Source organism: Mobula hypostoma, chromosome 23, assembly GCF_963921235.1.
Source record: "Mobula hypostoma chromosome 23, sMobHyp1.1, whole genome shotgun sequence".
Lineage (NCBI taxonomy): Eukaryota > Metazoa > Chordata > Chondrichthyes > Myliobatiformes > Myliobatidae > Mobula > Mobula hypostoma.
In genome coordinates this window covers 39,931,524-39,947,552 of record NC_086119.1, presented here as the reverse complement: position 1 = coordinate 39,947,552, position 16,029 = coordinate 39,931,524, and the positions used below count along the sequence as shown (strand labels likewise).

Below are 16,029 nucleotides of genomic sequence, written 5' to 3'. Positions count from 1 at the left end.
CCCACTAGTCACCGCCTGCCATTCTGAAAAGGTCCCGTTTATTCCCACTCTTTGCTTCCTGTCTGCTAACCAATTCTCCACCCACACCAATACCTTACCCCCAATACCATGTGCTTTAAGTTTGCACACTAATCTCCTGTGTGGGACCTTGTCAAAAGCCTTTTGAAAATCCAAATATACCACATCCACTGGTTCTCCCCTATCCACTCTACTAGTTACATCCTCAAAAAATTCTATGAGATTCGTCAGACATGATTTTCCTTCCACAAATCCATGCTGACTTTGTCCGATCATTTCACCGCTTTCCAAATGTGCTGTTATCACATCCTTGATAACTGACTCCAGCAGTTTCCCCACCACCGACGTTAGGCTAACCGGCCTATAATTCCCCGGTTTCTCTCTCCCTCCTTTTTTAAAAAGTGGGGTTACATTAGCCACCCTCCAATCCTCAGGAACTAGTCCAGAATCTAACGAGTTTTGAAAAATTATCACTAATGCATCCACTATTTCTTGGGCCACTTCCTTAAGCACTCTGGGATGCAGACCATCTGGCCCTGGGGATTTATCTGCCTTCAATCCCTTCAATTTACCTAACACCACTTCCCTACTAACATGTATTTCGCTCAGTTCCTCCATCTCACTGGACCCTCTGTCCCTTACTATTTCTGGAAGATTATTTATGTCCTCCTTAGTGAAGACAGAACCAAAGTAATTATTCAATTGGTCTGCCATGTCCTTGCTCCCCATAATCAATTCACCTGTTTCTGTTTGCAGGGGACCTACATTTGTCTTTATCAGTCTTTTCCTTTTTACATATCTATAAAAGCTTTTACAGTCCGTTTTTATGTTCTCTGCCAGTTTTCTCTCATAATCTTTTTTCCCCTTCCTAATTAAGCCCTTTGTCCTCCTCTGCTGAACTCTGAATTTCTCCCAGTCCTCAGGTGAGCCACTTTCTCTGGCTAATTTGTATGCTACTTCTTTGGAATTGATACCTTCTACTTGGGCTGTTGCCTTCTCCCTATCCCCAGAACTTCCCAGCCTTTCCTTTGCATATATTAAACACTTTGTTCCATATACATCTGAGGTCAGTCAGCAGCGCAACCACATTCCTAATCAAATGTTGAAACTTTGTTTTTTTTCCCCGAAGAGTTAATTAACATGCCATCAGCTGATTGCACAAAGGCTGAGCTTTGTATCCAATACATGGTGGGGGAGGGAGTGTTTTTTAAAATTATTTATTAAGGTTTTTGAATAGATTCCCAAAAGTGTTTTCTGAAGTTCAGCTTTGCTTCAGTGTGACATGTTAGTCTTAGCATTTTAACGCTTAGTTTTGGTCAGCATTGGTACAATGGTAACCAGCGGAAACTTTGCATTAACATCTGCCTCCTTTCCTTCAATGGCGAGGTAACCAAATTAAGAATACGATTTGAGAAGCAATGAGCTATGGTTGAGATCAAACCATGGTTCCAGATTTGATAATTGGAGACACTGAAATATGGGACATCAAGGAAATAATTGTTAAACTATCCAAATGACTCTTAGGTATTTCCGATATATGTGAAGGCTATTTATCTCTTCGAAGTTAGCTTGATGACAGCAACAGGTGTCAGAAACTTGTACATGGGATGCACTCTCCTAGCAAAAATACTGCAATCCAGTTCAACCATCAGACTCCTGAACCAGTGTGGACAAAAAAAATTTAAGAAAAGGCATCCGTTAGTCTTGCGAGACCATGGATCTGTGCCCGGAAAGTCTTCACTCTCCAGGGCGCAGGCCCGGGCAAGGTTGTATGGAAGACCAGCAATTGCCCATGCTGCAAGTCTCCCCTCTCCACAACACCGATGTTGTCCAAGGGAAGGGCATTAGTACCCATACAGCTTGACACCAGTGTCATCGCAGAGCAATCTGTGGTTAAGTGCCTTGCTCAAGGACACAACATGTGTTGCCTCGGCTGGGGCTCGAACTCACGACCTTCAGGTTGCTAGTCCAATGCCTTAACCACTTGGCCACATGCCCACACTAGTGTGGATAACTTCACTCACTTCAACGCTGAACTGATTCCACAACTGAACCACTTTCAACGACTCTACAAATCATGTTCTCGGTATTATTTACTTGCTATTTATTCTTTTTTTTGTATTTGCACTGTTTGTTTTCTTTTCCATGTTGGTTATCAGTCTTTGTGTGTAGTTTTTCATTGATTCTACTGTATTTTTTTTATGAAAATGAATCTCAGGGCAGGATATGGTGACACGTGTACTTTGATAATAAATGTATTTTGAACTTTTGATCTTTGAATGGCACCCATAATAAACCATCGTGGATGCAATACTGCTTCCAGAGAAGCTTCTTCCTTCCAAGATCTCAGCATCTTCCTTTCTATCCAATACTAAATTCAATTTATTTGTTCCATGATGCTTAACCATTCTTAACAGCCTCATACTAGTAAGGAACTCCTGAAAATCTAAATATATTATATTTCCCTATCAATTTGGTTCAGTAATTCCCTCCTCAGAGAATTCCAGAGGATTAATGGGTTGGAACCCAGTAATTTTAAATTCATGCTGACTGCTGCGTTAGCCTCTGCACTCTTTAGTTTAGCATCCTGTGAAGCAAATCCAATACTTGTAAATTAAATGTTATGTTATCCATCCTGAAAGCTTGAAATTTATCTTTCTGAACAGTAGCTAGCCTTAGCTGTTGGCATGCTTGTGGCTGAGTTAGAAAACCACTGGTTAAACCCAGGCCTTCAACAAACATTCTAAAGTTCTAAGTAAATTTTATTAGCAGAGTACATATCTGTCACCACATACAGCCCTGAGGTTCTTTATCCCTCGGGAACTCAGCAAATCCATAGAATAATAACTACAAAAGGATCAATGAAAGAGCAAGTAGAGCATAGAAAACAACAAACTGTGTAAATGCAAATATAAATAAATAGTAATAAGTAATGACAACATGAAATAACACGATAAAGCGTCCCAGTACGAGAGGGCATGACTTAAGGATTGAAGGGCGCCCATTCAGAACAGAGCTGCGAAGACATTTTTTCAGCCAGAGGTTGGTGAATCTGTGGAATTTGTTGCCACGGGCGGCAGTGGAGGTCAAGTCATTGGGTGTATTTAAGGCAGAGATTGATAGGTGAGAAGGCGGGGGATTGGGACTAAATGGGAGATTGGATCAGCTCATGATAAAATGGCAGAGCAGACTCAATGGGCCGAATGGCCAACTTCTGCTCCTTTGTCTTATGGTCTTAAAGTGAGACTGATTGTGGGAACATCTCAATAGATGAGTGTAGTTCTCCTCTTTTGTTCAAGAGCCTGATGGTTGAGGGGCAGTAACTGTTCATGAACTGTTCTATCTTATGACTTCTATGTAAAGATAAGACATCTTAGCTAGGCATAAAGTATTCCATGAAGGTGAGTGGTAGTGTTCTCAGCAAATGACAAACAAAATCTGGTTGCTTATATGCTGCTTGAGTAAGTCCAGTTTGTGTAGATTGTAATTGAATGTGATTTGGAAGGGTTGGGGGAGGAATCCTGAAACAACCTACACTAAAGGATGAGGAATTTTAATACATTGTTATCTTGTTTCCTGGGATTCCCTAGCCTTTTAATCAAGCGGTAAGGTCATTTACTAATCTATGTCTGCTAATGGAGAAGTATCACCGAGAGTTAATTCCATTCAATTTCCAGCAGGACTCAATCCATTGGACTGCTCAAAGTCAGAAACCTTATTGCAAGTCCTAGTAGGAATAACTTTGAGTTCAAGGCTGAAACAGGACACGTTCAAACCCTAATATCTGTATACTTTATTCTTACACCTACTGGTATGGAGCCAAGAAGCAGCCAGATAAATGTAATTGCTCAAATTATTAATTCCATATAGAAGCTAATACAAGTTTGAAACTGGCTGTGAACTTAATGAGTGGCTTAATTTTATTGACATTTGCATTAACTTTTAAATCGTGTGTTACATTTCTCAAAGCAATCTAGTGTTTTACTAACCTGGCCCATCTCTTTAACAGAGCTGATCTCAATATGCAGTAAATGCAGGTCAAGTGCTGCCTCTTGTAATTTGTTGAAATCATTCACAAGGGAAATTGTAACTGCTTATAACTTGCATGTCAGTGACTTGATTTCTATTTTTCTCAATATGGTTTTAAATCCATGACAGTGACATTTACATACGGCACACATCTCAGCTACTAGATTGTGGATCATTATAGGTCAGGCAGCAGGATTATTTGCTGGACAAGTAATTGTCAATTAGGAGTTGCATACTCAGTTCCAGCATTAACAATGAACAGGAATTGGCAAAAGCAGGTGGAACAGCAGACTTAAAAAAAAAATTTATGCCAAATTGTTCAAAGTCTGCTTGTTTACATGTACACTTCTTGCTCTTTTCATGCATGAGACACATGCAGATAAAAAAATAACTCTGAGGAATTAATGTAACCTATTTCCTTTCAGACACATAGCACCAAATGAACACTAGCGTAGTAATTACAAAGGGGGGGGGAAGTTTTATGAGGGGGAACCTCTTCACTCAGAGGGTGGTGAGAGTGTGGAACCAGCTGTCAGCATAAGCGGTGGACGCAGGGTCGATTTCAACATTTAAGCGAAATTTGGATAGGTATATGGATGAAAGGGGTATGGAAGGCTATGCTCTGGGTGCAGGCCAATCGGACTAGGCAGATTAAAGGTTCAGCACAGACTAGATGGGCTGAAGGGCCTGTTTCTGTGCTGTCATGTTCAATGATTCTATTTACTCCCACACTTGGAGGCCATTTTCACGTCAGATCGGTTACCTCCAAGATAAGTCCTATTGACTTCTACTCGAGGGGAAATTCCCACCATTGAATTAATTGCCAGAGACTGCATTCAAGAGCTGTGTTTAACCTTTCTTATGATCACCAGAGGCAGATATTTCAGGAGATGATGCCTTGATCCATGTAGGATCATGTCTGAGAGTTCTCATCTCAGCCTCATCGGCCGTTATCCAGAACAGCTCCAGATCCAGTCAGAACTGAGCTGTAGCAAAGCAATACTGACCCAATTGGATCGAAGTGAAGTCATCCAGTTTCTCACCCACGTTTATCTTTCATGCAAGGAAACTCGTACCTGTGAGCAAGACAGGTCAGACCGACCTTCATTTTCAGGCTACTCATTCCACTGGCTACATCACAAAGCGGATAATTAACACAATTCTTCAAGTCTCCCAGATGCTCAATAACATTCATGGATTGTACAACCCAGACCAGTCTGTGCCTCCTCATGGAAGGTGGATACATTTCCAGAGAATGATCCTCTGGAACTAAAACTAGAAAATCCACCACTATAAAGGGGGAGTTTGAAATATTCCTTCATGACAAATTCTACAATTAACCACTTACGAAGAGACATTGTTCATTTAATCAGACGGTGTCGGTCCTTTGAACAACTATTGCTAAATACCGCATCAGGATTCTACCTCTTATCTTGCAAACACACTCAGGAGCAATCCGAGATCCCAAAATGAAAATCCATTTCTCCTCCACTGACTCTTACTCAAAGACTGTCTTCCAGCTAATTGCTTTCTCCTTCCTCACCCGACAAGGTACGTTAGATGCGGGTTTTGCCTGTAGTGTGTAATTCTGTTGTTCCCCCATCTGCAATGACTTGCATAGAACAATATTTGGAAGGCCTGTGCACGCTCCTATCGGTAGGGTGGTTGCTTCTGCACAGGGTACTCCCTCTGAATCTTAAATGGCCGAGGGGTCCAGAAAGAAATCTGGCCGAACAAACGCAGGCCTGAGCGAACTGCCTGGGGTACGAGGGGAGTGCCAGGCTGCGAGGCTGCAGGCTGGTGGTCACGCAGGCTGAGCGGAGGCAGGTTCTTGCTCTGAGGAACAGGCGAAGATGCAGGGAATGGACTCGTGGTCTCCGAGGTCAGAACGATGGCAGGCTTGAAGCCCTGACGCTGATGTAGCATGTGGCGCACAGGTCCATTTCTCAGGTTGGCGGGGGCGTTTTGGGAGGCTGTTCGCTGCTCTACCCTCTGCTGCACTAACCGCTGCTGACTCCGTTTGTCCTTTTTAATTAGCTCCTGCAGCTTCTCCACCTGAGTTTTCCTCACGTGGCAAAGTTTTCTCGTCCTGTGGAACCTCTGCAGGAAGCTCTCCAGTGACATCTTACCAGCCAAGAATGTGTCGGTGATTTCCTATAAAGAAAAAAAATAATCTCATTATAAACTCTGAACCTGGAGCAAGGTAGACCCCAAAACACACTATGATCAGAAGAAAAGTCCCTGAAAGCTCTCCCCCAAGTCTGATCGAGATCTGGTGGCCAAAGAGGGTTTAGGCTTCTCCACTGAGGTTGGGAAGGTCTACAATTAGAGATCATGGGTTAAGGGTGAAAGATGAAATGTTTAAGAGGAACATGAGGGGAAACTTCTTCACTCAGAAGGCCGCCAGAGTGTGGAACCAGCTGCCAGCTCAAGTGGTGCATGTGAGCTCGATTTCAACTTTTAAGAGAAGCTTGGATAGGTATATACTTGGCAGGGCTATGGTCCCAGTGCAGGTCAATGAGAGTAGGCAGTTTAACTGGTTCGGCATGGACGAGATGGGCCAAAGGGCCTGTTTCGGTGCTGTACTTTTCTTTGACTCTAGGTCCTAATACTGTGCCAGAGTTTTGCAGTGCAACAGGGTATCACAGGATTTAACAGATGCCTCAGCAATCTCCTCTGAATACAGGCCAATAAAAGATCAGGATCATCAGTGAGAAGCGAATAAGCTCAGTACATGGGCTATCATCAGGTCAAAATGTAACAGCCAAGTCAAGTGCACTGTTAGGGCTGCTTATGATGTCGCTGTGCTTCTGGCATTGAAATACATTTCCACACATTGCCACAGCGGTACGGTCAGAGCGCAGCCGTGCTGTGCACGACAATAAATAAATCAAGTGCTGTTAATTGGTTTACTCTCTGGTGAATATACCTCTTGCTTCACTGGATCTGCACACCATTGGCAAGTGCATATTTCATTGCCCCCCCCCCCCCCGCCCTGTGTGACAAGACCACATCATTAGGTCTGGAGGCAAATAGAGTTGGAGACGGACAATTATGGCAGATTTCCTTCCCTGAAGGGCACGGGTAAACCAAGTAAGCTTTTACAATGGGAGCTTTTGGTTACTGTTACTGAAGCTAGCTTTTTTTTTAAATTCCAAATTTAATTTATTAACCGATGCTAACTTTTTCATTCCAAGTTTGAATTGTGCAGATTCCAAGGTGAGATTTAAGTAGATCATCTATTGAGGCTTCTGCATTGCTACTCTGGGAACACAATGAGGTTACCATTTCTCTCAGTACTGTCCGTATGCATTTCAGATTTATTAGTGGATATAGTAACACTTAAGGCTTATTTTTTTTATGTTTATCTAGTTCCTTTTCAAAAGTCACAAGAGAATCTGCACTATATTTAAAAAATGCTTCCTTGTACCTTGGAACTTTTAAAACTTAACTCTTGGCCTTTGACTCCTCGGCTAGTAGAATAATTTTTCTCCATTTATCACATGTAAGTTTTTGTACAGCAAATTTCCTCTCAGCTTCTGTGCTCAGGGGAAGCAATACAACAGCAGGCGGTGAAAAAGGCGAACGGTATGCTGGCATTTATAGCGAGAGGATTCGAGTACAGGAGCAGGGAGGTACTACTGCAGTTGTACAAGGCCTTGGTGAGACCACACCTGGAGTATTGTGTGCAGTTTTGGTCCCCTAATCTGAGGAAAGACATCTTTGCCATAGAGGGAGTACAAAGAAGGTTCACCAGATTGATTCCTGGGATGGCAGGTCTTTCATATGAAGAAAGACTGGATGAACTGGGCTTGTACTCGTTGGAATTTAGAAGATTGAGGGGGGATCTGATTGAAACGTATAAGATCCTAAAGGGATTGGACAGGCTAGATGCAGGAAGATTGTTCCCGATGTTGGGGAGGTCTAGAACGAGGGGTCACAGTTTGAGGATAGAGGGGAAGCCTTTTAGGACCGAGGTTAGGAAAAACTTCTTCACACAGAGAGTGGTGAATCTGTGGAATTCTCTGCCACAGCAAACTGTTGAGGCCAGTTCATTAGCTATGTTTAAAAGGAAGTTAGATATGGCCCTTGTGGCTACAGGGGTCAGGGGGTATGGAGGGAAGGCTGGGTTCTGAGTTGGATGATCAGCCATGATCATAATAAATGGCGGTGCAGGCTCGAAGGGCCGAATGGCCTACTCCTGCACCTATTTTCTATGTTTCTATGTTTCTAAGATACATCATCCCTGAAATACCTCATTTTAGCAACTCTTTTCTTAGCTTCTCTAAGGCCTGAAATGAAAAGAGTGTCTGATCAATGTTTAAAGAGGTTCAACCAAATCTGTTTCATTGTCTCTGCTTCTGTTTGTGAAGCCCAGGATTCCACAAGCTTTCTAAAACTACCCTGCAACATTCAGTGACTTAGACTAGTATACACCCACAGTTCCCGTACTGTTTTATTACAATTGGACCACCCGGTCTACATTACAACACCCCGTTCTTCCTGCTGAAATGTTTCCGCATTCATATCTGCATAATATCTGTCACAGTCTGCAAGACAGTTCTCCCACTTTGCACACAACCCCCTCGTTCAGGGGTTCCCAACCTGGGATCCACGGACCCCTTGCTTAATGGTATTGGTCCTTGGCATAAAAAAGGTTGGGGACCCCTGCATTAGAGTGTCATTGAGGAGCACAGTGCACGTATGCCATCCAAGTCCAGTCACTACCAGATGGTCAGGCCAGTTTCAGTCATGTGCTTGTGCAATCCAACTGAATGACTTGCTAAACCATTACAGGTACCAATTAGGAGCCAACTGGATTGAATAGGCAGATGGGGAGAAAACAAAGGATTTCCCTTAAGGAACTCCTTTAACAACGGTACCTGCCCAAAAATGGCATTTGAACCCTGCAGTAAGTATTCCGAGCTGCCTGGTAGATGTCCAGTTTACCGGAACGTTCTGCAGCGTTTGCATCCTTTCAGTCAGCAACTCACGATGCATTCGAGCAAGCTGGGGGAGGGGAAAGCATTTCCTGTGTAAAACACGGTGGAAGAAATAAACTGAGTTTCACGGCCTTGTTCAGAAACGCTCTGCAGTCGAGTGAGGCAGCGTGTGGCTTCTGCTGCAGAACAGCAACCAGAGACAGAGTGGACCACAACTTCCTGAGGTAGTGAAGCACTGTCTCGATCTCCTCAAGGCTTTCTGTAATGACATACTGCTAGCTCACAAAAAAAAAAACTTTTCGAGAATATGCTGCAAGAAAATTGAAAACATATATAGCGGAGATTTACTCATTCAGTTCATTGGACTTCAATTTTCTTCTTCGGTGCTGAGCTTCATCCACTAGATCTTCAACAGGTGGGGATATGGACAATATTTTCTAGGCTTCCTCATGTATCAGGGAACTGCTTCTTTGTACATGAAATGGCTGCCATTTGCAGAGGAGTGATCTCTTGCTTCCAGCTAGACTTCTCAGAACGTAGGCATCGGTAAATCAAAGGGGGGGGGGTGGGAGAGGAGAGTAATGAACGTAAAAGCCAGATGTGGATTGTCAGCATTCCAACACTGCGCTGCACTGCATTAATCGGGCACACGTCAAAGAGGAAGGTGGCCTCCTCTTCTGCCAAATGAGGCCATCCTCAGGGTGGAGGAGCAACACCTTATATTCCGTCTGAGTAGCATCCAACCTGATGGCATAAGTGTCGATTTCTCCTTCCAGTGAACAAATTCCCACTACCCACTCTGACCTTTTCCTTCTCACCTGCGTCCCCTCCTCCCATGGTTCACTCCTCTCCCATCAGATTCCTTCTTCTCCAGCCCTTGACCTTTCCCATCCACCTGGCTTCACCCATCAACTTCCAGCTGGCCTCCTTCCCTCCCCACCCCCCCCACCTTTTTATTCTGGCGTCTCTGCCCTTCCCTCTCAATCCCAAAGAAGGGTCCCAGCCTGAAACGTCAACTGTTTATTCATTTCCATTGGTGCTGCCTGACCTGCTGAGTTCCTCCAGCATTTTGTACTTGTATTGTTTTGGATTTCCAGCATCTACAGACTTTCTTGTGTTTGCTTTGCATGTCAACTTTGCGTATCACGGCTGCATTGACTTTAACCAAGTAATGTTTCCAAAAGGGCATTAAAATATGAAAATGCCCATGGTTTATTTGTTACACTAAAACTATTTACATGCTGAAAGTTAAGCTCGGAGGCTGATTGCCAGTGACATTTTTACATTGTTGAGAAGCAGGCATATGACATGACTATCCTGTCCGTTAAAGATCAGTGTATGGGCACAGCGGACAAAACTCTATCCACCACGAAGGATCGTCACTATACAGAACATGCCCTCTTCTCGTTGTTGCCATCAGGGACGAGATATAGGAGCTTGAAGACCCATAGTCCAACAATTAAGAAAAATCTTTCTCCCCTCTGCCATCAGATTTCTGAACCGTCCATGAACACAACCTCATTATTCTTTTTATTTCTGTACTATCTGTTTAATTTTGCAATTTATAATATTTTTATATCTTTGCACTTCCCCTACTGCTGCAAAACAACTTCCACATCATATAAGACAATGATAATAAATCTGATTCTTATTCATTACAAGATGTTCGAAAGTTCCTCATGCCGTTTAAAAAATTTCAAATTATGGGCCTCATGAATTTTAAACAAGCTTCAAATTTGCTTCTTGAACTTTCACACGACGGAAGTAATTATTCAGCTTGCTGGATCTTTAAGGATTTCTGTTTTCCTAAGTGAGACAGGCCAAGGCAAATACAACCACGTGGCCTAGTACAGGGTTAATGGAAACTCGGGACTGCACAATGAAGGGTCTCCATCCGAAACACTAACTGTTTATTTCCCTCTGTAGATGATGCCTGACCCATTGAGTTCCTGCAGTATTGTGTGTGTTGCTCCAGACCTCCAGCATCTGCAGTCTCTAACTTTGTGTGACTGACTGGCAGCAATATTAAATTCTAATTAGTATACTGAAAATGGAAAATAACTGTGCTTTCCTGTGGGGTAAGAGGCATTATGCCATCGAAAGATGCTAGGTCTACAGCCTTCGCACTGGATTTGGAGGAGAATCTCAATATAGGCAAAAGTTAGAGAAGTGGGTGGCTTTATGAAGAGAGCCGCAAGGTATGTGACTTGATGGCATAGTCGACAGAGGGGTTAAGAGAGGGAGATGCACACAATATCCAAAGACTGGACAACTTGAGAAGGGGATTGGATTGTACGGTTGGAGTATGTGACGGAGACAGGGGAATTAGAGAAGGGTACAGTTGACAGCCTCGTGAAATTATGGAAAACCAGTTGGACGGTGGATGGAATGGAGCGATAGGGCTGCCTGGTATCTATTACATATGGAGGGACACCTGTAGATGAAGTCAGTTCAGAAAGGTATATAGATAACGAAGAGAAGGTGTACAGTAACTTCTTCCAACAGACTGCAGCCAAACCCTCTGGAATCCTGCACACGGAGTTGTGGAGGCTAGGTCACTGGGTCAAAGAGGAGGTAAATAAATCTTTGAGGGGCTGAAGCTTGAGGAATTGAGGACTATTGATAACTGACACAGAGGGAAGTTGAGGCCTGGGACAGATCAGCCACGATCATATTGAATGATGGGGGCAGGCTTGAGGGACCATCTGGCCTATTCATGTGCTTGCCCAACGTTTTAATTCAATTTTCAGTTTAGAAACCAAAGAATAACAATATTAAGTAATAAAATTGTGTCACGTCTGGAATACTGTATTAATATAACACAAATGATAAGTAATCTAAACAGACAGTTGAACTTAATGTTACACAATTATAAAACCTGGGTACTTTCTCTCCCCATATAGATTGTTAGTTTTATTCAGTTTGGTTTAATTTGTTTCTGATTTTTTTATTGATTGACTTTTAAAATCCCTTTTCAATTTGTTATGTTTTACTTTAATTCTGCATTGCCCTGCCCTTGCAATGTTAAAGAAATATCGCCAACGATGCTAATATTGCTGGGCATTCACCAGACACCTGCTCCTACAAACCGCTGGAGGATCTCAAGCGTCAGGCCGCGTCTATGGTGGGAAATGGACAGTAGAGGTTTTGGGTCAAGGCCTTGTACTGTCCAATCCTGATGAAAGGTTTTAAATCCAAAAAGCACAATTTGAAGGAGAGACTTCCTCCAATGAACCAGACAGTATCTTTCCCTAAACACAAAAAAACCCAATGAAAAAAATTAACTGCTTGTATGAATCACCTGTGTGTGAAAACAGCTCCTGTGTTCATGTACATCATAACATAAAGACAGCACCAAGTTACAATTAAGTGTCCCACAGTGCAAATCCTTCCCCATTAACCACATGTTTATGTCCTTGCCAAATGCGTTAAGCAGAAGCGACATCCTTGTTTGCTGTCTCACATCCATTCACCACGTTCAATTATTTTGGAGTGGATTTGGATACTGTTCCATTTGTACTGCTTTTGTATACGAACATCGATGGAAAATTTCCCTCCACAGAAGATGCCTGACCCACCGAGCTCTCACAGCAGCTCTTTTTTTGCTCCATATTCCAGCATCTGCAGTCTCTCGTGTCTCCGCCTGCTTCTAATGGACTGTGTTGTTCAGGAAACACCAACCAAGTTCCGCCCAAACAAAGAAGTAACTTGGGAAAACATCAAGTACTAATATTCCAATTAAATCCAGGCATTAACAAGTGTGGATGGGGATAAATTTAAAAAGCCCACTGTGCCCATGCTGAATATCAAGCAGCCACATACACTGATCCCGTTTTATATTCTTACGAATTCTTCCCAGAGAGTAATTCAGAGTGGCCTCTTAACTTACTAGCCCACACATCCTTGGGATGTGAGAAGAAACCAAGGTTTCTGCAGTACACCCATGTGTTTTGAAGGAGAACGTGTAAACCTTAGGCAGCATCAGGGGTGAGGATCGAATCTGGGTCACCGAAGTGGTGAGGTAACAGTTTTACTAGCTATGTCACTGTGCAACCTCTACAGATCTGTCTCTAAACAAAGGGTTTGATCTTAACCACCTGGCAGGCAGATTGAAGACTCGGTTGTATTTTTTTTAAGGTTGCATCCTACCCTAGCCAGATCTTCTAACAGACACTGGAGTATATTTAGCATTTTCATTGATAAAGTACAGTAAGCGTTCTGCACACTACGTCGAAGTATTAACCTAACTAACGTACAAGTCTTGGTGCCCTTACAATCTTCCTACTTCCGATGCAAAAAAAATGCGCCATTCAGGTTGATAAATGTTGGTGTTATTTGTACAATTAAGCAGGTTTTAGAAATTCTTAAGCACAATATGAAGGAGGGATTTCATTCAGTAAAGCAAGCAATATCTTTCCCTAAACAAGAAAAAAAATTGAAACAAAATTAACTGGCTGCTTGTATGGATGGATCACTTGTGTGTGAAAACAGCTCCCACGTTCATGTACATCATAACATAAAGAGAGCACCAAGTTACAATAAAGTGTTCCACAGTGCAAATCCTTCCCCATTAACCATATGTTTATGTCCTTGCCAAATGGATGAGGCAGAAGCCACATCCTTGTGTGTCCGCTCATATCCATTCACCACGTTTAATTATTTTGGAGTGGATTTGGATATTGTTCCCTTTGTACAGCTCTGTATATAAATATTCAGCGTGCTCTCTCACCCAGGGCAGGTGAGAATTCTGATAACCACACATACCATCTGTTCTAAATCCTCTTGGGATTCTGAGATAACCCAGCATTGCTAATTCCTTTGAGCAGATTGCCTGTGTTTTAAATTTTAATGCACTCGGAACAACGCAAATTCAGTTTTCCAGATTTTTGATCTCTTTTTGACTTGATTTTTCTCGTCCGGCTTTTGTGCAGGATCCACGATAAGATTGAAGGCTGGTCTGGTATGAGCTGTGGTATAATCATTTGGACTTCAAATGGTAATTAATAATCACAAACAGGCAATGAAGACAACTCAGGGAGAAAATGATGGACTTGGCACCCATTTGAAATGTATGCACAGAACTTCTAATCAGCTTTTACAGGTTCAGAATTAGCTGAAGAAAGAGTGACAAAGTTAAGTGTATTATTTCTGATAGGACTGCACTGGTAATAAATTAAGGCATAATGCAGCCCAATTCTGATAAAAATGAATTTCCATTGGTTTGATTGGACCCATCAAATAAAATAAAGAAACTAATGTTCCTTTTAATGCATTATAATCTAAAGATCAAGGGATGTACTAAAATATAAAGGCTTTGAGGTTGAATTGCTCATAAAACATGCACTAAAATGGCATTCTGTGTATTTATGGCAGCCTGTTCGGGTGCCATCAGTTGCAAGTATTTGTGTCTTCAAGAGGCCATAAGCCAGCAACCGTTTCCCATGACCACATTATTTATAGTGGGCAATCTCAGGAGTTCTAACCACAATGAAATTAGTCTACATACTGCCTACCCCTATATGCAAAGATGGAGGGAGGAGGAAAGTAATAAAGCAGGATAGTTTGCTCAACATCTGTCAGTGGGAAACAGTTGGAAGCTATTATTAAAAGCATTGTCTCAGAGCACATCCAAGGTAATTAGGCATAATCAAAGTGGCTTTGCAGGAGAAACGCTCTGTCCGCCAGAGAAAGCAACCTCTCCCAGTGGCCACACATTTTAATTCCACGTTCCATTCCCATTCTGATATGTCCATCCACGGCCTCCTCTACTGTAAAGATGAAGCCACACTCAGGTTGGAGGAACAACACCTTATATTCCATCTGGGTAGCCTCCAACCTGATGGCATGAATATTGACTTCTCTAACTTCTGTTAATGCCCCACCTCCCCTTCACACCCCATCCCTTATTTATTTATTTAATATTTTTTTTCTTCCTGTCCCTCTCACTATAACTCCTTGCCTACTCTCCACCCTCCAGGCTCCCCCCACCCTTCTCTTTCTCCCCAGGCTTCCCGTCTCATGACCCTCTCCCTTTCTCCAGCTTGGTATCCTTTTTGCCAATCAACTTTCCAGCTCTTAGCTCCATCCCTCCCCCTCCTGTCCTCCTATCATTTCGGATCTCCCCCTCCCCCTCCCACTTTCAAATCTCTTACTAGCTCTTCTTTCAGTTAGTCCTGACGAAGGGTCCCAGCCCGAAACGTCGACTGTACCTCTTCCTGTAGATGCTGCCTGGCCTGCTGCGTTCACCAGCATTTTTTGTGTGTGTTGTAGGAGGAAATCCTGTCCGACCAGTTCATTGTTGCTCTTGGAACAAGCAACTTGTGCTGTGATAAAGGGAGCCAGGTGGATGCACCGTATTCAGATGGCCAAATGGCATTTGACAAGGTGTCACATCAAAGATTATCGTGGAAAATAAAAGCTCAGTGTAAGAGATACCATATTAGCATGGATAGAGGAGCGAGTGCCACATAGATCAGCCCTAGGGGCCAAGGACCAAACATTTGGCAGCTAAAATCACTAATCGCAAAGACAGGTGGGAAAGTAAGTTGTGTCGGCTGCATGAGGAGACATCAATGGAACGAGTGAATGGGGAAAGAATAAAAGTGTGGCAAATGGAATATTACATCGTAAAATATTGCATTATCCATTTCGGTGGGGAAACTGAAAAAGATTATCTAAATGGCAAGAGCTTGCAGAGCTTTGAGAAGCTAAGGAATTGGGTGTTCAAGGGTACGCAGGTGCAGCAACCATGGAAAAAGTTAACATTAGAACAATAGGATACAAAAGCTGGGAAAGTGTATTGTTTGCCATTATATCAGGCATCAAAGGTCAACTGAAGATTGGAAAGTCTTCTATCCTCTAGAGATAAACATTGAGAGGGGACTTAACTGAAACATACAAAACCCTGATGCATAATGGATGCTTTATCTGTGAGAGTACAGGTTTCCCCCGCTATCCGAATGTACAGCGTTCCTATGAAACCTTTCGTAAGCCGAAATGGCGTAAAGTGAAGAAGCATTTACCATTAATTTATACGGGA

General features: G+C 42.7%; 1 protein-coding gene across 1 annotated transcript in view; it reads right to left on the bottom strand.

Annotated features, from left to right (window-relative positions):
- Positions 1-304: 304 nt before the first annotated feature.
- vps37d (VPS37D subunit of ESCRT-I) overlaps positions 305-16,029 on the bottom strand; it is a 56,349-nt gene continuing 40,624 nt past the window's right edge. The window contains exon 4 of the mRNA XM_063031973.1: positions 305-6,201. Within this exon, the coding sequence (XP_062888043.1) occupies positions 5,698-6,201 (504 nt within the window). The 3' untranslated portion in view covers positions 305-5,697. The remainder of the gene's footprint in view (positions 6,202-16,029) is intronic.